The sequence below is a fragment of the Mycteria americana genome, chromosome 2 (genome assembly GCF_035582795.1).
Source record: "Mycteria americana isolate JAX WOST 10 ecotype Jacksonville Zoo and Gardens chromosome 2, USCA_MyAme_1.0, whole genome shotgun sequence".
In the NCBI taxonomy this organism is placed as follows: Eukaryota; Metazoa; Chordata; class Aves; order Ciconiiformes; family Ciconiidae; genus Mycteria; species Mycteria americana.
Genome location: NC_134366.1, coordinates 7,127,601 through 7,152,772, shown reverse-complemented (window position 1 = coordinate 7,152,772; position 25,172 = coordinate 7,127,601). Strand labels below are relative to the sequence as shown.

Genomic DNA, 25,172 nt, shown 5'->3' with positions numbered 1-25,172 from the left:
CCCACAACATGAGGCAAGAAGATGGCCTCAGGCACAAATGGAAGCATGGCCGGACCTCTCTGGGCAAGCTGCCTGCAGTGAAGTGATGGCGTGGCAACACAGCCCTTATGTTTTGGTGTATTCCGTTGCTAAACTGGTCCTTTTTTTCAGCAAAAATGCCTCTCACTTGGTGCTGGGTTGGAAATGCTTACAGTGGACCCACATGAGGCCAATATGAACATTAGCAAGCACCTGTGAGGGAAAAACAGTAATAATCGGGCTGGTGGTTTTCCTGACAAAAAGCCTGATGTCAAATCACCAAATGGTGACTAAACCCAACCCCGCACCTTCCTTTGGGGCTGGGGCCCAGGGCCATAGCCCCCAGCCTCAGAGGCGGGGGACTAGTTTAGCCACCCCTCTCCGGGCGGTCCCTGTAGTCCCCGTGAGGCCAAGCCCCACGCCTTCGCTCTCCCTCTGTCACGGCGCTCGGGAAAATCCCGCTTCGCTCGTTCCCCGCGTGTCGTTTCCCCGCGGCGAGGCCGCCACGCTGAGGCGATGCCGCCATGGCAGCCAGGCGCCCGCGCCGCCGCGGGCGGGCCGGCAGGGGGCGCTGCGGCGCAGCGCGGCGCCGCGGTCACCCCCCCCCCTCCGCGCCGGCCCGCCGCCATGGTGGCCTTCCCCCGCCACCGCCGCTTTCTGGGCGGCTTCGTCTGCGGGGCCGTGACGGTCGCCGCCGCGTCGTGTTGGACTGCGTGGCGGCTCCTCGGCAGCCAGAACCAGCCGGAGCTGGTGCCTGGGCGAGCCTTGCCGGAGGGTAAGAGCCGCGGGCAGAGCGGAGGCCGGGCGCGGCGGCCCCGTGGCTCCGCGGGGCGGGAGCGGCGGTGCCTCAGCGAGGCGGGGACGGCGGTGCCTCAGCGTGGCTCCGATCCCCCACAGACGCCCCCCCAGCCCCTAAACCTGCTCCCTCCCCTCAGAGCAGCCTTCTCCCCGCTGCCTCCATATCGGCGTGCTCAAAGGGGGCCGGGAGGGCTGGGAGTTCCCCGAGTACCTGCGCTGGGCTGAGGGGGGAAGAGGTTATTTGGGGATGCTGGGCTGTAACTTGCATTAAAAACGCAGCTTCCCCTTGCTGCACCTGCTCACACCGAAATGTTGGTGGCATGCGAGGAGAGTGGTTTCGTGTGGCTGCCACGATGGCTGCAAACGTCCCGTGTCACAGTGGGGAGCAGAGAGCAGTTGCCCTGTGTGATCTGCTTAATGTCCGCATAATATATGCACGCATATGTATATATATGTTTACTTTTAAACACACAGTTCAGGTCAGGTCATAGCTAAATTTCAGCTGTTGCTTCCCTGGGGAGACAAGGCCAGCACAAGTGGTGGCTGTTCGCTTGGGAAGGCCCTGGCCCTCTCGCCGTGGGGGCTGGCAGGGGTGTGAGGTATGGGGAGGGGGCTGTTGGGGGCCACCAGGGCCTGGTGGGAATGAATGGTTTTCTCTGCAGCCTGAAGGCTTTAAAAGTATCAAAGTGTTAGAAAGCACAGGAAGAGGAGCTCTAAAAACGCGAGTTGCTGTCGAACAAATGGCTGGAGGATGAGGAAGTCAGTAAGACGGCTGTAAATATTCATCCATGAGCGAAAAATGTTCCTTGCAAAAAAAAACAATCTCAAAGTGAAGCTTTCATTCATTCAGCAGAGTGTAAGCGTTCCCAGTGAGGGCAGGACTCACACTTGTGCTCAACTCGTACATCTCAGTTTGTGAGGAGGAGTGCGATTTCCAGCTCTCAAGGGTGAAATGTGTGTGTTGATGTCCTGTGTCCATAATTCCTTGTTGCCTGATTTGTCCCTAAATATCTGATAGCTTTTCTTCTGAAGGCCACCCCAGAGCGATTGCTAGGTAGATGTGTGTAGGCATTGGAGTGGATGAGTTAGTCCCAGAGCTGAGATCCTCATGTGAGAACATGATGAAAAGCACCACTTTTTTGATAGAAGGGAGTTTCACTGGATAGGTCTCTTTTAATATTCTTTTAGGTCTTAATTGTGGCAGTAACTTCAAGTAGGTCTCTATACAGTATGTTTACATCCACGAAGATGCTTTTCTTACTGTCTTGTTTCTGATCACACTTCATCTTTGGATGGCTTTCTGTTTATTTTTCTCCTTAGAACCAGTAGAAGAATCTCTGCTGGAAAAATATGGATTCCCTGAAGCTGGAACAGAGACCAGACATTACACAAATCATGCACTGTCTTATGACCAGGCGAAACGGGTGCCTAGATGGGTGATTGAACATATTTCAAAACAGAAGACACTGGGTATGTAGGTGTTTATTTTCTTACACTTATGGCACCCAGAATGGGCTTTACAGTTCACAGAAGGTGGACCCAGGAGCAGGCAGGGAGAAAAATCCTATAGTGGTCTCCAGGTATGGATTTTTCCACCCATTCACAATCCCACTGGAGGCAGCAGGCCTCTGGGTGGATGTCAGTTTCATGACAGTATTAAGGCTGATGTTGCCAGTGATTTAAAAGAGATGTCACTGCAGGGTGGCAGGCCTCTTCAGTATTTTTTCTCTTGTTGGGACTAGTCTGGTATTGAACGTACAACATCCTGAGGCCTGCAAGACACACTTGGACCAAGGGCTGAGTACGAAAGGGAAGAACGAAGAAGAACTAGAGCTACCTTCTGTGAGAAATGTCTGTTATGAATTTATGAAATAGTCTGTAGGCACCAGATCAATATAGCTGTGTCAGTGTAAACACTGTAAGTCATGTTGCAGGAGGGAAGCTGAACTTACCTCTTTTAAATATGAATGGAGAGAAGATGAAAAATTGAAAATTAAACTTTTCTTCACCCGATTCAGACCTGCAAAGTTCAGTGTTATTGCTCAAGTGCATAAAAATTGCTTGTGCCTCCTTCACTTGTGTAGCTAGTTCTGTGGGCCAATTTATGTCAGTTTAGGTACTGCCCCATATGTGTGAATGCTTGTGGAGTCAGTGCCTTTAGTGGCCAGACTGTTTCATCTACAGATCTTGCTCAGAATTGGGAGGAAAAGATGAATGTCCATTTCTGAGATAAAAACGGAGCAAAGGGCATCAACAGTTGTAATTGTTCAAAGCTAGATAGGGCATACTTACTCACTGCAGCCATTATTTACTTTGATGCAGTTTTGTTGTATTTTCTGATGCGCATTATCTAATACTCTCTCGCCTGTTCTTTATGCAAGGCAGAGGCTCGGTGATATTTTGCTGTCAGTGGTGAATGAAATATAAGTGGTATACAGTCATTGTAAATTAAGTTTATAGCATTAGTTCAGCTTTTATAAGGCAAATTATTAGTAATGGAGGTAACTGAATAATTGTAAAGTGTTTTATGAACGCAGTAGCCCTCTAAATATATCTTAATCACTGTCTTCAAATTACCTTTCAAAATTAAAAGCGTGATCCTGAAAATATTTATAACCAACCCCTAAGTAGCATCGTTGATTCCACTTCTTTCTGAGAAGAAAGCAGTAATTCCAGGCTTACTTTCAAGTGGGCCTTAACAGCTGAATTGTTAAAATGTGTTCCAAATGATCAGATACAACTAACCTGCAAGTTGAAATTAAGCATCTTGAGGCATTCAGCTCTAATTTATGTCTGATAGCTACTCTAATTGAGATTTGAGGTGGAACTGTGTTGTTCAGGGAAAGTCACAAAAACCTTTCATGTACTGGAGTTTTGAAACCATGTGATGTAAAAAAAAATTAGTTTATTGATAAGTAAGAACTTAAATGCTTAAAAAACATGGTGGAAAGAAATTAGCATTACATGTAAATGAGATGTACAAATCTGATTACAGAAGAAATTATCTGATTTTATCAAAGGAGTGAACAGAGAGTAAATGAGGGTATATTTTCCATTTTTCGAGTTTAACTGATAAATTCCACATTGTCTTAAATACTGAGATTAAATACGATTTTTTTAAAAATAAGAATTCTGTTGTTTTGCATGCTGATAAACTTGTCAGTGTTGCTTCTTAAGCATCAATCCTGTGTTAAAGTATGTCACATGCTTTACCAAAAAAGAAAAGAAAAGTGAAGCTCCTTCCTTCTACCTGCAGTGCATAAAGATGCTCTGACCAACTCTGTTTTGACATCATCTCCATGGACCTATGCACAGATGGTCAGCAAAGAAGAGGAAATTGCTTACAGGCACTGGTTTCCAAGAGATACATTATCCATATGCATGCTCATTTTCCACCCCTTCCCTTCTTCCTTGTGGTCCTTGCATATTCTTGGGTTCTTCAGAGAGCTCCCAAGTGGAGAGCGTGTACCACACTTTGTTCTCAGTACGGAGCACAAGGAAGCGCAGGGTGCATATGTGCTCAGTGATAACATTGACGTGACAAAAAAGGCAGAGTGCATGCAGTTTGTGTGTGTATGCACAGTCAGCTACAGAAGAAAGAATAATTTTAACAACTAGCAGTGATTGCTGTTGAAAATTGCCCCTCATGTTGTGTTGCAACAGGAACTGCTTTATAAAGTACCAAGTTTGAGGATAATTCTCTCTGGTGTGTGCAGGCCCTGATTCATGCTTAAATGAAAAGAGACTATATAATGGTCCTGTATATTGCATCTGTCAAATTATGCCTAAGAGGACACCCTGAATTTTATAAAGAAAAAAATCAGTATGCTGTAGATACTTTGAATTATATTGGCATTTGGGAAAAAAAGTTGTGGACAACAGTGATGGTGCTCTAAGCCAGTTATTTTCCAGCTGCACACTGTGCCGCTGCCTGCGTGGAGCCATTGCACAGGCACAGCTGTGTCAACCCTTGCGCGTGCCTCCGCTGCTTCTCTGGAGTACCTTCCTTAACTATGGATGTTCTTGGGTCCCTGGCTATTCTCTTAAGAAAGATGGTGTCTTATTGGAGGTTGTCAGTGCCAGATTAATTCATGCAAGTCTCTTCTGGCCGTTGCTTTTCCAAGGAAGCAGTCAGTGTTTGGGATGAAGTGGTCTCAAAGTTGCAACCCACTCAGAGTAATTTCTTTTCCACAGAGTTGACTGGGACTTTGCACAGTGCAAGGACACAAATACAGGTGTATGGTCAGTAAACCTGGGAAGAAGGCACAAGCTCCCCAGCAAAGACAGCAGCTTAGAATGGGCTGCCATCTCTGCAACAGTTAAGTTAGCTCCTCCCACAACCCTCCCCCCAAAATGTTTTTGTCTACCAGAAGACTTTAGGCCTAGTTACTTTTGTGCACAATTCCCAAATGTCTGGAAAGGCAGAAGGGGAATCTTGGAAAGGAACAGGAAAGCTCTACACTTATTTCTGTGCCCATGAAGAACTAATGACTTAATAAACCCATTCAAGAGAAAGTTTTATTTTAGCAAGTGTAACTTCATCAAGATACACCCATTCCACTTCCAGACTTGGGAAAAGGAGAAATACTTGTAGTGGCTCAAACATAAAAATGGAATTGCAGCTGGTAAAGATCTGTATATCTTCATTGTCCTAAAAAGGGATTCTATACTGGTTTATATCTTTAGCAATCTTGCCTTTAATATTAATCTGCATTTATGACAAGGCAAAAGTATTTTGTTTTTGTTTTTCTCTATAAAACAGTAAGCATGTTAGAATTTCTAGCATATAGTGGGGAAGAATTTAGAACTGGAGCACAGATATTTAAGCAGAATTATTCTTTTTTGTGGTTGAGGAGAAAAATACCCAATTTTAGATTAATGTGTTGAATGCTTAAGCATGGGTCATTTGGCAAGATATGACAGAACCAGTTATTTTTGTCTTGTTATGATGGTTTAATGATAACCTAACAATTTAGTGTGTTACTCCTCAGGCAATGCAGACCGAAGACACTGTAAATTCAGACCAGATCCTAACATCCCTCTAATGTTTAGTGCTGTCAATGAAGACTACCTTGGGAGCGGATGGTCACGAGGACACATGGCACCAGCGGGAGATAACAAATTTTCAACAGTAGGATTTTTTTTTCTTTCTTTTTAATTTGTGTTTATCAGTTGGAAAGGGTCAAAAGACCTTAAAAGTAATGTGTAATGTTCCTTTTGCAGTTTGTTTTGAGACGGAACATGATCTCATTATTAATGCACAGACCTGGACTTGGAGTTACAAGGTCTATTCCTGACTGAGCACTGTAGGATGCTCTCACAGTCTACTTCAGTCATCTAAATCAGGTGCATCCTCTAGTGCCATACCTCTCTTCATTAAATCACACCTAGGTTAGCTTGTTTGGCAGAGATGATGTGAGTATATCTTGTACAGTATAGTGTTAAGCAAGTCTTCTCAACCTCTTGCGTGTCACATTTTCTACCTGTAAAATGAGGATGATAACCTTCACCAAACAAACCTCGAAAGTGTCTTCTGAAGCTCAGTTAAAGGGAGACAGGGAACAATGACTTCATTCTGGCCAACAGGTGCTGAGATGTTTAAAGCTAGATTGGGCAAAGCAAAGATGCTGTTAAGTACTGTTCTGTATTGGCAAGGGGATTGCCTGGATGATTTAAAAGGCTTTTTTCTTTCTGGCAATGTGTATGAGGTAAATTAGAACCTTCTTTTGCCATAGTTCTTTCAGTCTATAAAATGTCTTCACCTGCCATTTATTTGATCTGTAAGAAAAGCATGCCCTAATGCCTTGGCTGACTAACAAAGCAGCCTTGGATTTATTGGATCCTCCTGTGAAATGTGCCTAATGCAGCAATTTGTCAATTAAGAAGCAGTTTGAATTTGTATTTCTGCCAGGCAGAATAGTATGCAGTGGGGCAGAGTGACAGCGCAGTGGCATGTGGTGGATGAAAGAACCAGTCATTTTATTTCTACTAAAAGTGTCTTTGTGGTTATTTATTTGTGACATCTGGGGAGTTTTTGCTGGTGAGCTACCTGTGCAGAGAGATCCTGGACCTGGCTTGAAATGTGGTGAGATGATACAATCTTTCCAATACAGGGTTATAAAAATTTAATTTCACAGTTTAATTAGTGCAGGTAGTGTTTTCTTATTATCCTAAGGAGTTCTGTCAGCCCCTTCACTTTGAAGAAGTAGTATGTGAAAAATATTGACAAGTGCAGGACCTGTGAAGGTTCTGGGTTAAGATCTTGGAAATTTTTTCTCCCGTATTTGCTTGCATATGTGTGCTTTTTAGCGCCAGGTCCTTTGCATCTGGAGACATGTGGGCTTCAGTTCAGAGAGATTTATGACACTTTTTAAAGATAAAATTAAGCAGATATGTAGGTGTTTGATCATTATGGTCTCATAAATCATTTAATCACCTGCATGTTATGTATTTGTAAAATATTGATGAATATTTTTAATAAAGCCTTTTCTTGTAAGGGAAAGAAAAAGCTAGCCATTAGGCAGTCAAATAATTGAAAAGCATGGGTGAAAGCATCCTTCCCATTCAAAAAGAAGAGTGGCTAGTTGCTTCCAAAGGTGTTACAAAAACTGACACTGGGTGACATAGTAATTCCTGTGCCTCTAGAATTGGACATTCTTGTGCTATGTTTCTGTCAAAAAGAAAAAAAAAATGTAGATACATTTTGCAAGGTTTGCACCTCAGTTATGCACCTCTTAATCCAAATTAATTTTGTAGATATTCAGATAAAACCTAAGTCAGACCTTTTGTGTTGATAATGTTAAGACTAAACTGGAAGTGGATTCTGATCCAAAAACTTCTAAAATATGTTTTCAGCTTGTAAATGTTTCAATGGAATTATATTATTTTCTTTCTCTATGCAGAGAGCTATGGCCGAAACGTTTTATCTGTCTAACATCGTGCCTCAAAATTACGAAAATAATGCTGGATTTTGGAACAGGTGAGAAATTACTTGTAAGTAAACTAAGTGAAAAATATCAGGCAGTGACACAAATAAAAAATGCTATATTATTAAAGCTTCTTCACATCAAAGTATTTTAGAGCACTTTATAGGCTATCTGTAGAGATCATAGCAGCTTTCTGTGAAATGAAAGGCAGCTCATTCCTCACAGTGCAAGAACAGCATAATGACTACTTTAGTTCTGTATTCAGTCAAGCTGTAGAGGACGTTTATTTTAGAATAGATAAAATTACTTCTTCTGGCTGATGTGGGTAAAGGTACCAGGCCTAACATCTCTGTCCTTAAGGGAAATTCAGTAGAAACAAGGAAAGGGTTTAGATCTTGCTTTAACATCTCTTCCTCAAAAAAGCGCTTCCAGTGTGAGAGTGTTCACATCTCTGTACGTGGACATTGATTCACTTTGAATCAGAGAACTGAGTGCTCCCCTCTGAGTCGTGACTACTTCAGGTCTTAGGTATTTCTTCGAGTGCTGGCTTCCAAGCAGCAGTCAGGCAGGTTCTCTGTCACTTGTGAACGCCAGCTGGATCGGCTTTGAGGTGAAGTGAGTGGTTGATAAATTTAAACTTCCTTCACGTAGGATTTTTATTCTTTCCTTCCTTTGAGCAGGGAAGAACATTAATAAAAGTAACATTCATCCAGTGCTTCTTGCATAGGACTTACAGAATGTTAAGACTCAGAAACAGGAGGGGAAAATGATGAATTTCGCAGGGTTCGCTCAAGGGAAGGTTAGCAAAATTATGTACGGTATTGTACTAAAAGTCTGTCAAAAATGCATCATCATTCACCTGCACACTGCTTTCCAGTTTTACAAGAATGCATATCAAATCATATGAGACATACAGTAAGTTTATACTGTTTTAGAGACAAATAAAATGCGATAACATTTTAAGAGGGTTTTTTTGTATTGTTTTAATACCTCAAGTATTTGAGCATAAAATTTCCTTATAGTAAAGCTAGGCATTTGTACCAATTAAAGGTTGGAAACCCTGTTTATTTCCCTTGAGTGGGATCTCTGCCTAATCAGGAAATCATGGGGAGTGTTTGAAAATTTCCCCTGGCACTATCGGCCCCACAGTTTAAGCAGCTATTATCACTTTCTCCCAACCCCAGCACCCTATCCCCACAGTTTAAATACACAAACAAGGTATTTGTGCCACTTGTTTAATGATAAATTGTTTTAAGGATACCATGTTTCACATATGTTGTATTCATTCCTGGCTTCAGTACTCTTTTCCTTCCTCTTTTTTTCGTTGCTTGCTTCTTGAATTGTCTTCTGAGGTGCAGGTAGACAATACAGTTTAGTCAGTTTAACAGTCTGTTGCTTTTTAAAGTAGTAATTCACTCTCCAGCCATGTGTTTTTGCTGCTTTCCCAGTTCCAGCTCTGATAGTAGCCTGACTGCAGCGAGTCAGTTCCACTTGCTAACCCGGTTAAACTGATACGCATTTTGTTTTGCTTGGTTATGTTTCTGCCAGATTAGAAAATTGGATCAGCTGGTGAGATGAGTGACAAAGCCAACACGGAAGATGGAGTAGGACTGTTCAGCTGGGGCAGTGAAGGGGAGCAGTAGGAAAGGGGAGAGCAGGACTGCGTCATTCAGCAAGCTATTAGATAGTAAGCTATTAGATTGGTTCAGTGGTGTGCTCTAACTGCACCTTAGTAGTTATTCCTCATTCTTTTCCCACCAACATGCATGCATTTTTCTTTCCTGATGTTTAACTGTAATTTTCTGTCTTGTTTTGAGTGCGATTTCATGGTCACTGTAATCTGATCTCTGTCCCTGCTGCCACCAAAAGCAGTTTGCTCCCTAGCTGCATTTATTCCCATTCTTTCCTTGTGCCAGGTGGTGTTTGTATTGCTTGCCATGAGACAGCCTGAGGACCTGAGCTGCTTGGAAGCAAAGCTGATGACAGCAGGAAAAAAATTAGTGTGTGGTCAATGCTTTGGCGTATCATATGGCAGTTCACTATTACCAAAGAAGAAAGGGCTTGTTCCTGCTAATTCTGATTTGTGGGGCTCATTCCTGCTCATTCTGATTTGCGTGAGCTGATTTAACTCACTAATCCAGCACAGAAAAAGGACTGGTTTTGTTCAGGGTTAGTGACAGATGAAGAGTGCTAAAGGTGGCCCAGGTGAGAGGTATGAGGAGCAGGGATGAGACAGAGAAGGGGGTGAAATCTCCCCCTTTTAGAGGCAGCCAGATTAGCTGGGCTCATCTGTCTCGTGTTCTGTTCTGTTTGTCCATTTGAGTGAAGTGCAACTCTATCTTTAGTAAAGGACCAGTGGGTGCTCACTGTGTGTGATTTCTGTAACACTTGGGGTGTTAGATCAAAGACTGGCTATAATCTTTTGTTTTATGTAAAATAGGCATGATCCAGAAACCTCCTTATTTGGAGAAATATTTTATGCTATAAACTGAATCAATTAGTTTAAAAGGCAAAAATAATGTTAGTGTTTCTGGAGTTACTACTTTATTTTTAAACAGTTTTATATAAAAAAACCCAATAAGTAGACGTAGTGGGACTGGCACGTAGAAGTTTCCTAAGTACTTTGAGCTATGGAAAGAGCTGTCTGTTACAGGACATTGATTCCTTGGGGAGGAACGTACAAATCCAGTAATATGGTAGAACCTTTCGAAGAATGCCACAACGTGCTGTTTAAAACAAGACTCTTACTAATCCCAAGTGACCATCAACAGTATCTTTCTAGTGTCAAGTGTGGGAGTAAGTAGAGAACTCAGATTTTCAGGAAATTCAGATCTTCAGGACAGGTAGTAAGGCTACAGAAACTGTTTTCAAATGTGTGCGATAACACATGCCTATCTGTAACTAAGTGAACCTGGGGCCAGTGACTTGGGCCTGCGTTTTACGTACTTTGGCTTGTGAGTCAGTCATATGAGTTTGGAAAAATGCTCCCAAGCTGTCAGTAGTTCATCTTGCCCTTCACACTATGTTTCAAAGATTATTATGTTAAGTTTTCCCAGTTGACTTTATGCTATCTGACAAATATGTTCCAGAATGGAAATGTATTGTCGGGAATTGACCGAGAGATTTGAGGATGTTTGGGTAGTTTCTGGACCTCTGACCTTGCCTCAGACAAATGATGATGGAAAGAGGAGTGTTACTTATCAGGTATGTATATATGTTGCTGGGTTAACAGTGCAGTGGTCATACGTCATTTATTTATTTAAAATTCATATTGTAGCTTGATAAAACAAAGTTAAACAACCTAGTACATGCAAAATTACAAAATGTTCAATATTAGTTGGGACAAGTTCAGTAGAGATGTTACATCTTGCCTACACATGAAAAAGTATAATTTTAAAATAATTTGTTTTATTTACGAAGAGAGATCTATTAAATGTCTGTTCACAGTCTGCAGTAAAACTGTTTTCTGACTTCTATAATACATGACAGTATCTAAGCAGAGAGTTAGTGGGTTTTGCTGATGTGTAGGCACCTATTCAATCATTTATTGATATGTTTTAGAAACAGTGCAATACAGCGGTAATGTGGGTTTCTCAAAACTATATAGGGTATTGGAATGTCTGTGCTCCATTAATTTCAAAAGCAGTTGTTTGCTGATATCCCATATGCATCACTTAGATGAGGCCTTGCAACTGAGATTCTGAGCATACCAAAGTCAATTGACAGACTTTGTTCAAGTTCAGTAGGTTTTAGGTGAATGCAGTGTAATCACTGGTTCATGGTACTGGTACCCCCTTTCTTCTTTTGGTCCCTCATTTTTATTACCTGCTTAAAATACTGTGAAGATTTAGGATTGATCATGCACAGTCTCTAGACCTTGTCATTGATAGGCAGACAGATAGGAAAGGCTATCAAGTTGAGAGGTGAATTTATTATTGCTTATCCTGACTTATCTTTGTAAGTATGTGTTTAGACATCTGTAGGATCTGAGCACAGTAGGGTATTTGAGGGAGAGAGTATTACCTTCTGCCCTTACTGTAATGAGATATTATTGCTGTTTTCAGTTGCTAGATGAAAGCTAGTGTAATGCAAATAACAAATGCTGTATTTTGCACCTCTTGAAAAAACACTTTTCCTTGAAAATAAGTACTTGGATCAACTGCAGCTTCAGCTCACGAGTGATTCAGCTGTCCAACTAGTTCTCTAAGGAGCAATGAATGAGCTTGCTATAAACAAGCCCCTGTTTCAGAGGGATATGAGAGAGTCAAAAGAGAGAGATGTTCAGCTTTCAACACTGGCTTGTTTAGCGGTAAGATTTAGGCACTATTTCTCCACTATAAATACACAGCTGATTTCCATTTGATTGAACTTGGAACTCAGTCATGACAGAATGTAATTTTTCCTGTTCACTTTTAACTTTTTACTTCTTTAAAAACTGTCTCTTATGTCCCCACCTGGACTTGACTGTGATGAAATCACAGCTTTGGTTTTGAGTTTGTTGTTATTTTTTTTCCAGTCATATGTTATGCATATGAAAATGCAGTAATAATAATTTATCTTTTTCATGTTCAGTGGACATGAAACTCCAGACTCCAGCTCTCACCCCATCTTTGTGAGGAAGGTGACAACTGTGCTCATTTTCAAGTGGATAAATAAGCCATGGTTAAGGGATATGACCAATACCACATGATAAGTTAGTGGCAAAGCCAGCTTTAGACTGGCAATGGTTCCTTGCCACCCAAAGGGAGAGTGCTGACTTTGCTATTGCCCATTATAGTTTCCGGTCCTTTACCTTGTCTGCCAGTGCTGATGACGATCAGATCCTTCCACAAGATGCAATTACCCAATGCAGTAGAAAACCATCCATAGCGGACTCTTTATTTGCTTACTGGGCTTGTTTTCTACTGCTGTAGAAAGATTCAGCAGCACACAGAGGAGTCCCGCGCTTACTGGTGGCAGCACGAGATATGTCCAAAAGCACATAGCTGGGAGCAGGAGGGAAATGTTCCCTTTCAACAGTGTCGAGCTGAGCATTTGGCTTACTGTCATGCAGAATGGTAGTGTAAGAGTTCACCAGACTTGCACATACCTTCCTGGAATTTGCCTCCTTGTAGCTGTCAGGATATTGCATTTATTTTTTATCCCTAAAAATAGGTATTCGTCTTGCATTGCAAAGAATTAAAAATCCTGAGCTGACTTGAACATTCTATAACTGAAAATGATTTTCCAGGAAGCAGTTGAATCATCTATCAACTGCTTCACTGTAATCTCGGTCATCTTTTTCTATTTTTTCTCTAGAGAAAGTGTTTACTTAGAAGAGAAAGATTACATTTTCTGAAAAATGATTTCTGCTCTCCATTTTGGTTTTGAAATGTAAATTTTAGTCTTCCACAGGTAAAAATAAGAGCAGGCACTGCATTTTACTGCTTTTATTCAAAGTAACTTGATACCAGGATACGGTGATGGAATAATAGTGGCACAAAATGTCCGTGCTGCTTTGATTTTCATATCCTTATGTTCTTGTCTGTTGCCAAGATGTCTTCATCATCTTTGGGTTTGATGACAACTCCGGTCTTTTATGAATGTTTTATCAGTTTTGGTCTTAATATAAACTATGAAGTTCAGTGTGAGATTGAAAACGGTGGAATGATGGTATTCATGTTTTCATTTCACCATTTGGCCACATTCATAAATCCTTTGCTTAGCTTCCTAGGGTGAGATTCATTATGTAAATTTATTTGTATTTAAGCTGTATTTAAGTACAGATAATGCTGTCTACAGGTGGGAAAAGTAAAATGTTGATTTTGGGTTTTTTTTGTTTTAAATATTAAATTATTTGATTTGGGTCCTCTTTGCGTATGCTCCTAAGTGTAAATAAACACAGGCTGAGAATTTTTTTTGTTATTTTGAAATCTCTTTATGGCATAAGTTCCTGTGCTTGGCATTGAAGTTGTCCTTTGGGGAGAGAGACTTCAGAGTGGAGTGGTATGTTGGTGTGGTTTTTTTTTTCCTTACATCAACACGTACACTTAGAAGAGGGAACACAACCTGTCGAAGCACTGGAGAGAAGTTCTTTTCAAACTGATACCTTGCATATAATTGCAGTCATTGCCATTGATTTTGGTAGTCTGGGATTCTGCCCCTAAACCAAAACACTAAGAGCTGGCAGCTGAACGAGAAGGGAACGTACCTCTTCGCTGTCTTTCCGAGTGAACTCTGCTAGGTTCAGACAAGTGACTTAGAAATGAAAGGCTTTCAGTCCTCATTGTTGGGCTTACGAAGCTGATGTGAGAAGGTGTCCTTTTTCTTTGTATGTGCTGTTTAAGGAAAAGCGCTGTAGTATACACAATAGTGCTGAAACTTGCAACCTATCATCTGGCAATGTGACTGTTAAGGCTGAGCTCCTTTCTAATGTTTTTCTTCTCCTCTGAGACTAGAACTGTGGAAAAAAGAAAACACAGAAGTACTACAGTGAATGTGTCTGCATTGATTTGTTTCAGATCCTCTCTTCAATCTTAGTTTCCTTGTTTTTGGCTAAAGGAGTGGTGAAATATGTATCCATGGCTTTACAGGCTGGTGTTTTTCTCATCAGACGTCCAAAAAGGTTATTTTTAGATCACTATAGAGGAAAAACAGAGCATCGGTCATGGCATTGTTCCCAGTTCCTGCTTGGACTCTGGTACCATTTGCTGTTTAATTCCAGAAAGGGAATTAACCTTGAACTCCTTAGATGCCAGTGTTGTTCTATCTATTGGCTGAACTTGTTGTATCCTCAGATATGTTCTGTCATTTCATCTGTCTCCAGCGGAGGCTTTTATTGCAAAGAGTAGATTGAAGACTGTGCTTGGTATCTGAAAAACATATTTTGAGAATATATGTAAAATAGACTGCCAACAGGAAAAATCTGTTCTGTGTCATTGGAGAGGCAGATACAGGTTTTTTCATCTTTGTCCAGATCAAATCAAAATGACATTGTCTTGTTTTATACATTACTGTTCTCCAGTGACTGTCACTTCAGTGACTTTCCTCTGTCAGCAGATTTGGAGTTTGAAATACAAATTTTGCAATAATTCTACTGCGTCATGCTCAACGCTCCACCCTTCTTATTCCCAATGCCATCGTAGTAAATACTAATGTAAGAAGAATTGGCTGTGGTTGGCAAACAAAAGTACAGTTTAGATAACGTTTTGTTGTTTGAAGAAGACATTTTTCTGTACTTCTTAATGATACACTGGGTTCATCCTGGAATCATGTCTGCTGTTTAATTTTCAAAACTGAATGACTAGGCTGGGCCAGACATGCACAATAACTGTACCAGAAGATATGCTTACTTGTCATCTAGTTCTGTGGCAAATAAGTCCCTGGGAAACAAATTGCACCTCTCAAAGGTAAGATGGTGCTTTATGGTTTTTCCCAGTCAACTTTCAGAAGTAGTAGAGATTTTCTCCTAGCCAAGATATTATAGGGAAAGGAATCCTTGTTAAAGGAGGAAATAAACCTGGGTTCTATTACTATTTGTTGGCTGCTCCAAATGGTCTCAAGGCTACACAGGCAACTAATGGATCTAGGTCCATTATACATGTCCCATGAAACTTATGTTCAAAGGGCTAGATCTTAGATCAGCTGGTGTAAACAACTAGAGCTCTGTCAGCCCTAAATTTAGACATGATGTACAAATGAAAATAATAGGCACTGGTTTAAGATTGGAGGAGAAGAGACACCAAAGGTGGAGGATAGATTTATGGGGTTGCTTTTATTTAGCACTGTACCCATCCCAAAGGTTCTTTTATTATAGGAAGAGCGATGATAGGGACTGTAGTGGATTCAGTGTTAAGTAACCTAAATGGATTCTGTGGAAGTAGTAGCCCATCATCATGTAAATACAGTATCATGATGCGTATACACACCCTCTTTATTAAAAAAAAAAAAGGGGGTTGGGGTGTCTGTCTTTTAATGCTATAACTGTGTATTTAGGCACGGGGGGGGGGGAGGGGGTACCATCTCTTCTTTTTTTTCTTTTTTCCTTTCTTTCTTTTTTAGGGTTGCCGAATGATTTGGCAATAGCAATCAGACCAGCCATAACAAATGAAATTTTCCTGAAGCACATACATTTGCATTTTGGAGCGCTTGGCTGTGCAGTGTTGTTGCAGATTGTTACTATGATTTTTACCTGTAGTATTTTCTGTTTTCTGTATTGCTGGGTCTGCCTTCACACCCCTCCGTTCTTCTCAATGCCATCTGACAGAATTCTCTCAAATATTGGGGGAAAAAACACTATCAACAGAATCGGTGCTGCCTAACACAAATCCGGAAGGAACTGGAGTGAAGGCAGTTAATGCTGTCACAATGATCAAGTAAATAAAATTATACTGATAACAAAGGGAATTTTTTATACTGCCAGAAAGTCTGTTTATATACAGAATTTAGTATGAAATTATAATAAAGCTCTGGATTGTCAAACCTGGGGTCATATCAGCAGGAATGATACTGTCTACAGTAAAACATCTGATGGGCCTGGTCAGTATCATGCCTCAAGTTACAGCTAAAACGAAACAAATGCCTATTCAGAGAAAGCTACAGTCTTATTTTGGGTGACGGCAATCAATGATGTCCTTGAATTCTGTCCATCAAGAAATGTGACAGAAGTCTTAAGTTTATTATTGCCAGCCATAGATGGAAGTCTTGTTACATAGAGAATTGTGTGTATGCTTGTTTTCAGTCAGTTCTGGTTTGCAGTGTGGCTTTGTTCTAAACTCTGGTTATTATACAAAGAAAGACAGGGAAGAAATGGTTACTGGAGTGTAGAGGGAATTTCTGGAGCTATCATTTTAACGTATTTGATGATGGTACCCTCTGATGCCAGGACTCTTCAGTGTATGCTGGCAGTTAAGTCATGATTGAATGTGATTTCTGTTTACCAGGTTTTAAGAGAATTTCAGATAATTGCCAATCCAGAGCTGGCTCTTGCTGATGAAAGGCTAGTCCCTTCTGCTAATTCTCTTCACGGTTGATTTTCATTTTCTAGTCACTAGGTGGCAAAATACTACTTTTAGATTCATGAGTCCTTTCTTTTAAAAATTATTCCTACCCTTTCAGAAGAAGATAATTTTCTTACCGCTCTGAGAAGCTGTAACAAGTTCAGTATAAAAGGAAAATATGATAACATTTGTGAATGTTTTAAAAATTTCTAGTAAGATGAACACTTCTGTTCTAATATAATCTCTCAGGTGTTCTGCCATTACACCTTAGGTATTCCTTTTCTCCTGTTTATGTAAGAATGGACTTCTCTTTCTCATAAACCCCAAACTGTCATTTTCAGGGACAGCTTTGCTCCATATTTATCTGATGGTGACATTTATCTAATGTTACCATGAAGGTGACATTACTTAATGCCATATGCTAAAACATCCTAGATGCCATTAGCAACTGTCTTCATTATTTATTGTGATACTTAAGCACTCCACAAATATTATCAAATTTGTCCTTCCTCCAATTTTAAAAACTACGACCAAGAACAATTTAATGATTTGGCCAAAATCATGAGGAAAGCCACGTGTAAGACAAATCCCCCTCCAGTGACTTAGCTATGAGACCAAATTTGTCAAAGCTCACTGAGTTCTCTCTGTTTTAAGAAATCATATTGCTTCTGCCCTTATCTTTATCTGTCCCTGTGAGCTCTTTAAGTTTGTATAACTGCTTACCAACACGTTTGTTGTTTTAGCAATATGTAAACATCTCTAAATGTCAGGAATTGCACACATTTTAATGGCCTGTCCTCATGACAGCTGTCCACGTTTAATTGGGCATGGAGGAGTGTAACAAATTTATACACACTTGTGGAATGTCAATAACAATGTCAATAATAATAAAAAACAATAAACACTATGCTGAAAATGACATTATCATAATATTGCATTATTAGACGACACCAGTTCAGTCGTAGGGCTTCAGCCAGCACCACATCACCAAAGAAAACAAGAGCAAAGCAAAAGTGAAAGGAATAAGCAGCTGCAAAAAGTCAGGACAATGAACATTTTAATGTTGAACTGATACAGACAGCAAAGAGAAATAGTACCTGAAATTTCACATTGGTTTCCCAAATGATGATGGGAAAGGAGTATTTTTAATGCTATAAAAAGAAGGCTTTTAGCTTGAGTGGGTTTTGTTTTTTTTTTTTTTCTGTTACGAGGCTGTTGAAAATTTGAAAGATTAAGCAAAATTTTATAGGAATAGCAAAATGGAAATTTTCAAAGGATGATGCAAAAATTTACCTTGTGGTCTGTTATCAACATGGTGTGAAAGCATGTGGGACAGCAGTGATTTTTCAACAGGCCATTGCTGTATTTTCTTGCTTGTATTAGCGCATGAGATTTTTTTTTGAATCACAGATACTATTAAAAACTGTTGCTCTTTTCCAGCTGGGACAGATAGCTGTTTCAGGCATTGACTGCTGAAAGATCATCTGCTGCCTGTGGATAGACTAGCACAAATCAAAGTCAACATCTGTGCACAGTTAATCTTAACGCATTTTCTATTCTGTTACAATAGGAGCATATGCTATCTGCCTCTGTTAGGCATGCATTGAGATAAATGGGATGGTGCAGATCAGAGTAGTGATTCAGATTGCTGTAGTTAGGTAAGAAAATCCTCTAGGTGGCAATAGGAAATGAATTGTTGAGTTTGTTTTTCCTACCTATTGCTTCTGTTGCAAACTTCACTTCTGCAGAATCACGCTTTACTTTTTTACCTGGCTGTTGAGCTGGGGCGGGGGGGCAACTCTACAGAAACATTCACCTGCAGCTTCTGTATCTGCTCCCATAAAAAAGCAAATTGTGGTATATTACAGAGCATAACAATGGAAATATTATGGCGTGCTCCAGAACTGCATTTCCTTTTTTAACAGAAATCATTGGGTCACACTGGCTGCATAAATTATTGGTGATGCATCATGTGCATGGTTCAGATAAGCGTTAAACGGCAGAAAAAAACATATATATTCTTTGTCATGCATATTTACTCTGTCAGAGAAATCAGGCACCCTCCTTTGATGGTATTCTCCTGCAGCGGAATGAGCTGGGGATAGAACTTTTATGTAACGTTTTGTGTAAGGAAAGGACACTTGTGGACCTGGTCGTTTGGCAGGCTGAAGTTTGTTTTAATCACTTTAACAATATTAGAACTGAGTGAAGTAATTACAGAAGTAGTTTACTGCGATTCAGAGGACTTGTATAAAGCCTGGGCACTACTTAAATTTTATTTAAAGCCTCAAAAGAGAGCTTACGTGGAACTGAAGTGGTACATAAAGTACATGTACGGCCATTGCCTGTATAGAGTTGAGTTGTATTTAGAACTGCATTTCTCAAAAGGCCAACCCTTCTTTAATTTTGAACTAGTCCTCTCTTTCCTTCTTTCCTTCCCTCCTTCACAGGGGCATATACTATGCATAAATGTGCATTATTTTGCATAGAATATATATTTGCATAATATTACATAAGCACAGTGTCTGTTTTCCTTAACACCCACTTCAGGCATTTAGCATTTCCATTTCATACCTAACTATTCTATGTGCAGTTCTATTCATTCCCCAGCCCTTCTATCCACCCACTCAGTCCTCAGACTCAATCCCCTGTTCCCTCTGCTGGCTCACTCAACACGCATTCACCTGTTTGTTTTACATATGCCATATACCCCCTAATTGGAGATACTTGTAGCAGCTCCATCTGCGTGTTCACCCTTCCTCTAGTCTTTTACACAACAGGCAGAGGATGCTGGTATGTGTATGTGTGTGGGAGGTGTTGAGAAGGGGAGGGAGCCGAGCTAAGGAGGACCTAGTCCGTATACATGTGGAAAAAAGTATGTGAAGAATGCTGGGAAAGGCAGTGCAGGCCATACTGCACAGGAATGCTGCAGGTCAGGAGATCGCTGGCCCAGGGGGAATCTGGGGAACATGGTTCGGTCTCACTACTGCCTTCTCTCAGGAGGCTGCAGCAGCTTCAGGGTGCAGCGCAGCTGCGCACAGCCTCTGCCTTCTCTTCCGCCCTGCCCTAGGGGTGTGCAGGAGGTGGGATTGCAGTGCAGGCCCTGCAAGCTCCCTGCTCCGGGGGGGAAAGAAACTCCAGCCTTCTGCCTTCAACAGCGTCAGTCACTGCCTGCGCTTGAGTGAACGTGGAAATGTGAAGCCCCTCCTCTCCTGCTCAGGGCTTTTCATGCTTCTTGGCTTCCTCACTCTCACCACCAATACATTGCATGTACTCCCTGGTTTAAGTGCCACCTATCTCAATTTGGTTGAAGTCCCAACACCATTCATTTTGTAATTCAGTTTTAACCCACCGGATATAACAGTGTGTTGATGCGTAGTTTTTAGTATATTTTAAAATTACCTGTGCATCAGTCGGTTTTGATTATTTATGCAGTTGATCCTGAGGAGCTGTAACTCTGGTTTCACCCACACTGAATGCTAAATGCAAAGTACTTTGACATTCAGGAGCTCTAATTTCCCTATCAAGACATCTGTCATCGTTGAAAAGGAAAGTAGATTTGGCATAAGGCATTTATTTATTGCTTACCAGTTTCAATGACTGTTAGATGCCTAGGCAGAGCTTTATTTAGGAGAAGGTTGGTGGCATAAGCAAGATCATTTTTGTAAAAAAAAAAAAAAAAAACCAAACCAAAACAAAAAACCACCAAACAAAAAAACAACAAAAAAGTTTAAACTACAACAAAGCCGTTAAATAGCCTAGTATAGGGAAGGGGAGGAAAATATTCTGTAACAGTAAAGAAATCTAAGAGCACATGTTTGCCAGAGACAGTAGTAATGTTACTACTATGCTATTGTACAAAACATGAAAAAACTTTCTTTATCAGAGTTTTCCCTTTCTCCTAAAGGTACTTTCTCTGGTTTTGGTCTAACCAGTAAGACTTAAATACTGGTCACTTAAAAAAACTGGCAACAGAGGTAGAAGACACACTTCAAGCACTGAAAGAATTCATAACTGAAATTAGTTAACTATTGGAATAGACTGACGTGAACCTTGATTCAGTAGCTTAGTTTTAGGTTCAGGCAAAGTTTAGTTTTAAAAACATATTTTCTTTCGCAAAGTGCTGAATACTCTCAGAATAAAGCATGCATAGGAAGTGTTTCTTTTGTGATTGAGTTCTACTGAATATAAGAATGGATAAAGCATGTCTGAACTGATATACTGGGTTAGTTCATAAAATACTTTCAATTGTGATCAGTTGCGGCAGTGAAATAAATACCTGCTTTCTCTGAAATTGTATTTTAACTGTATCTAACAAAAGCTGTCAAAATCAAAACAAGCAGTCTTTGCTTTTGCAGGTATTGCAAATACTGGAAATAGTACCAAATTACTGGATTTTATGTATAAAACAAGATGCCTTTGTAGTTTTTGTAGGGTGTCTGCATCTTTTTCTACTTTAGCCAGTAGAATTAAAGTACAAGTTTTCGAAGGGTAGTTATACAGAAGCATTATGCAAAACTCAGATTTTCCATGTGTGAGCCTGCTATACTTTGTTGGCGTGGCAGGTTCAGTTCAGCAATATTGAAGAAAAAAAGCCTTATACAGTGCATGCATGAGCATCACTTTTTGAAGACTAGAAAGATTACATTTATCATCAATAGGTATATTCCCTTGGACTTGTTCCTGACACAGAGTGGGGTGTCTACTGTATAGATGTGTGCGTGAGCTTTTAACAGATTTCACGTGAATTCTGAGTCCTGATCTTCCCCTCCTGGTGTTTCAGTTGAATTCCTGGATCCTGGTCTGAGTAACACGGCAGGAAACCCAACATGTGCAAGCTCTTAAGTTGAGTCATAGTGAATTTATGGAACAAATAGGTGCATTTTCTTTGGATAGGTTTCTCTGCCAAGGTATTGAGTCACTGAATGTACTTCTTTATATCCAGGTCCCCTCAAAAAAATGCTTACTTAGGTAACGTAGCTTTTAAATACAGCCTGTGTATGGGTAATAGAGATGCAAAATATAACTGACAGATTTATAGTTAGATTTGAAATACATATTAAAAAACACATGATTTGGAACTGTCAGGTCAGGAACTTAGTATAGAGCCACTGTTAATGAAACAGCTTTCCAAGCATTAACACTGTGATGCAGTATGAGAAAGGAGCTCTACTGTCCCTTCAAGTCAGCTACACTTACAGATCTGCACCAGGATTAGGGAGCTGGGATCTTGGCTGACTCCCTGTTTCCAAATGTGTTTTTCAGATTTGGTTCCAGTTCAGTTTCAGCCATAACTGAAGTTGCATCTGCTTGGGAGATTTGAGTTCATTCTTCTACCAGAGCTCCTTGTCGCAGATCTTTACAAATATTTAGGCAATTACTGACTAATCTTTTAACCTTTTGTCTGCATCATTGTTCTTAACAGTATAATATAAAGTCAGTGGTGTTATAGGAGAAACGCAGGCAAGCTTCTGGGAAATTCTCCGACCAACTGTGGCCAAACAACCCTGCAGTGAAGTGTTCTTTGCCCTGCTTTTCCTGTTTGAGAGAGAGATTCAGCTGTCAAATAACTACCTCATTCCTGACAGCTATATAAGGAGCTGCAATGAAATGCGCTGTGGTGGGTTGACCTTGGCTGGATGCCGGGCGCCCACCAAGCTGCTCTATCACTCCCATCCTCAGCAGGATGGGGGGCGGGGAGAAAATAAGATGGAAAAAACTCGTGGGTCAAGATAAAGGCAGTTTAATAAAGCAAAAGCAAAGGCTGCACGCGGAAGCAAAGGAAAACGATTTATTCTCTACTTCCCATCAGCAGGCGATGTCCAGCCACTTCCTGGGAAGTAGGGCTTCAGTACCCATAGTGGTTGCTCTGGAAGACAAGCGTCATAATAACGAATGTCCCCCCTCCTCCTCCTTTCCCTTAGCTTTTATTGCTGAGCAGACATCATGTGGTATGGAGTATCTCTTTGGTCAGTTTGGGTCAGCTGTCCTGGCTATGTCCCTTCCCAAGATCTTGCCCACCCCCAGCCTGCTGGTGAGGGGGGAATGTTGGAAGAGAGAGCCTTGATGCTGTGGGAGCACTGCTCAGTGGTAGCCAAAACACTGGTGTGTTATCAACGCCTTTCTAGCTACCAGTGCAAAGCACAGCACTGAGGGCTGCTCTGAGGAAAATTAACTCCATCGCAGCAAAACGCAATACAGGTGCTTTTTCCACCTCAGCTTCTAGTCTGATAACATTGCGCATTATTTTGATGTGTAGTTACGTGCTGTGGCTCCTTGTCCTGGTTTCAGCTGGGATAGAGTTAATTTTCTTCTTAGTAGCTGGTATAGTGCTGTGTTTTGGATTTAGGATGAGATAATGTTGATATCACACTGATGTTTTAGTTGTTGCTAAGTAATGTTTACACTGGCCAAGGACTTTTCAGCTTCCCCTGCTCTGCCAGGAGCACAAGAAGCTGGGAGGGGGCACAGCCAGGACAGCTGACCCCAACTGCCCAAAGGGCTATTCCATACCATACGATGTCATGCTCAGTATATAAACTGGGAGGAGTTGGCTGGGGGCAGTGATCGCTGCTCGGAGATGGGCTGGGTATCGGTTGGCGGGTGGTGAGCGGTTGCATCACTTGTTTTTTTTGCCTGGGTTTTGTTCCTCTCTCTCATTGTTTTCCTTTTCATTACATTATTATTATTATTATTATTATTATTACTACTACTACTACTACTACTATTATTATTATTATTATTATTATTATTATTATTATTATTATTATATTTCAATTATTAAACTGTTCTTATCTCAACCCACGAGTTTTCTTACTTTTGCTCTTCTGATTTTTCTCTCCTCCGTCCCACCGGGGGGGGAGGGTGAGCGAGCAGCTGCGTGGTGCTTAGTTGCTGACTGAAGCTAAACCCTGACTGTCCTTTTTAGAGGTAGTAGAGTAGTCTCACATCTTTTTTTTTCTTTTTTCTCCTCAACTGATAAGATCTGTGTCTGTAACATAACTTTCCTTTTGACAGGTAATCGGAAAGGATGATGTAGCTGTGCCATCCCACCTATACAAGGTGATCCTTGCCAGACGGAGCAGCACATCTACAGAGCCCTTGGTACTGGGGGCTTTTGTGGTGCCAAACGATCCCATAGGCTTCAGTCACCAGCTGACTGAGTTCCAAGTAAATATTGAAGATCTGGAAAAAATGTCGGGTTTAGTTTTCTTCCCCCAGGTGGATAAAAGCAAAGATGTTAAAAATATCTGTGAGGTGGATACCTGTAAACTGATGGGCTTCAAGGAATTTACATTGTACATCACTGCTCGAAAAGTGCAGAGTGCCCGTACATTGCACCGGTTGGAGAAAGCTATGTCAGAGTTAAGGGAGGCAGGAATTGAGCCTGATGAGTATCTTCTAAAGCTTCACAAGAAGAAGGAAGAAGAACTACTGCAGGAAAAACAAGTAGCAGCTAGAGAGGGGAAAGCTGGCTGAGTACTTGTTCGGGAAGATGTTTGGGGTTTTGTACTTCAAAAGGGGAGCTGAAGGCAAACACAAAGACAAGGGCTCTATGAATTATCCTTTTCTGAATTGTGAAAACAATAAAGAAACATTTGGAAGCTGGTGGGTTTGGAATAACGTTCATTCTCGTGTAACATGATGCAGACACATGGTTTGCTGCAGTACTTAGATGTGGGCAATGAAGATGACCCCTTTCTGGCATGAATAGATTACTGGACCTCCAGAAAAGGCTTTGTGCTATTTTCCAAGCGAGGCGTCAGACTTGGGGTTTGAATGGAATCCCTTCTAGGAATATTATAAAAATAGACAGTAGACACCTTGGGAGTATAACTGGAACATGTTTAAATGTAATTCCGCCTGCAAGTGTCTTTCAGTATGATGCTGTAGAAGCAATGGTACTTTCTGGGATTTTTTAAAATTAAATTAATTTGGAAATATTTCATTTAACACTCTTTTATTAGAGACCTGTAAAACATAATCTGAATCCCTTACAGTCTTTACTTAGTTGTGTTAACCAAACCAGATTATCTCTTACCTCTCCTGACCTTGTGTGCTTTGGATACTTCAGCATGTCAGTAGCTGTCAACTGTTGTCATTTGCAGCGGAATTCTTCCATTCATGTATAATTCTGCAATTTCTTAAAAAAAATGATAGAAGCAGAGTTTATACAAATTGCTACCAGTGTAGATTGGGGCTTCATAAATTAATGTAAGCTTAATATTTCACTTTCACCACTAAGTTTGGATAAACGTGTTTCCTTGCATATTGTTTGATTTGAGAGGTGAGCACTGCTTGCTATTTTTTTGTGGTAGTTACTCACTGGCTTTTTTCCCAGCATCAGTCTTTGGTCTATAAACTTCGCAACAAAACTTCTACGTGAAAGCAGAAGATTGACTAAAAATGCATTTCCAGTTCTGTTTCAGCAGCAACTGAAGTTGCTCAGATT

At 40.8% G+C, this 25,172-nt stretch overlaps 1 protein-coding gene across 1 annotated transcript; it reads left to right on the top strand.

Annotated features, from left to right (window-relative positions):
* Window positions 1–628: 628 nt before the first annotated feature.
* On the top strand, window positions 629–24,639 carry EXOG (exo/endonuclease G). The gene is made up of 6 exons (XM_075492328.1): window positions 629–793; window positions 2,137–2,286; window positions 5,808–5,947; window positions 7,719–7,795; window positions 10,832–10,946; window positions 23,738–24,639. The coding sequence occupies exons 1-6, from the start codon at window positions 646–648 to the stop codon at window positions 24,197–24,199; spliced, it is 1,092 nt and encodes a 363-aa protein (XP_075348443.1). The 5' UTR covers window positions 629–645; the 3' UTR covers window positions 24,200–24,639.
* The last annotated feature ends 533 nt before the right edge of the window (window positions 24,640–25,172 follow it).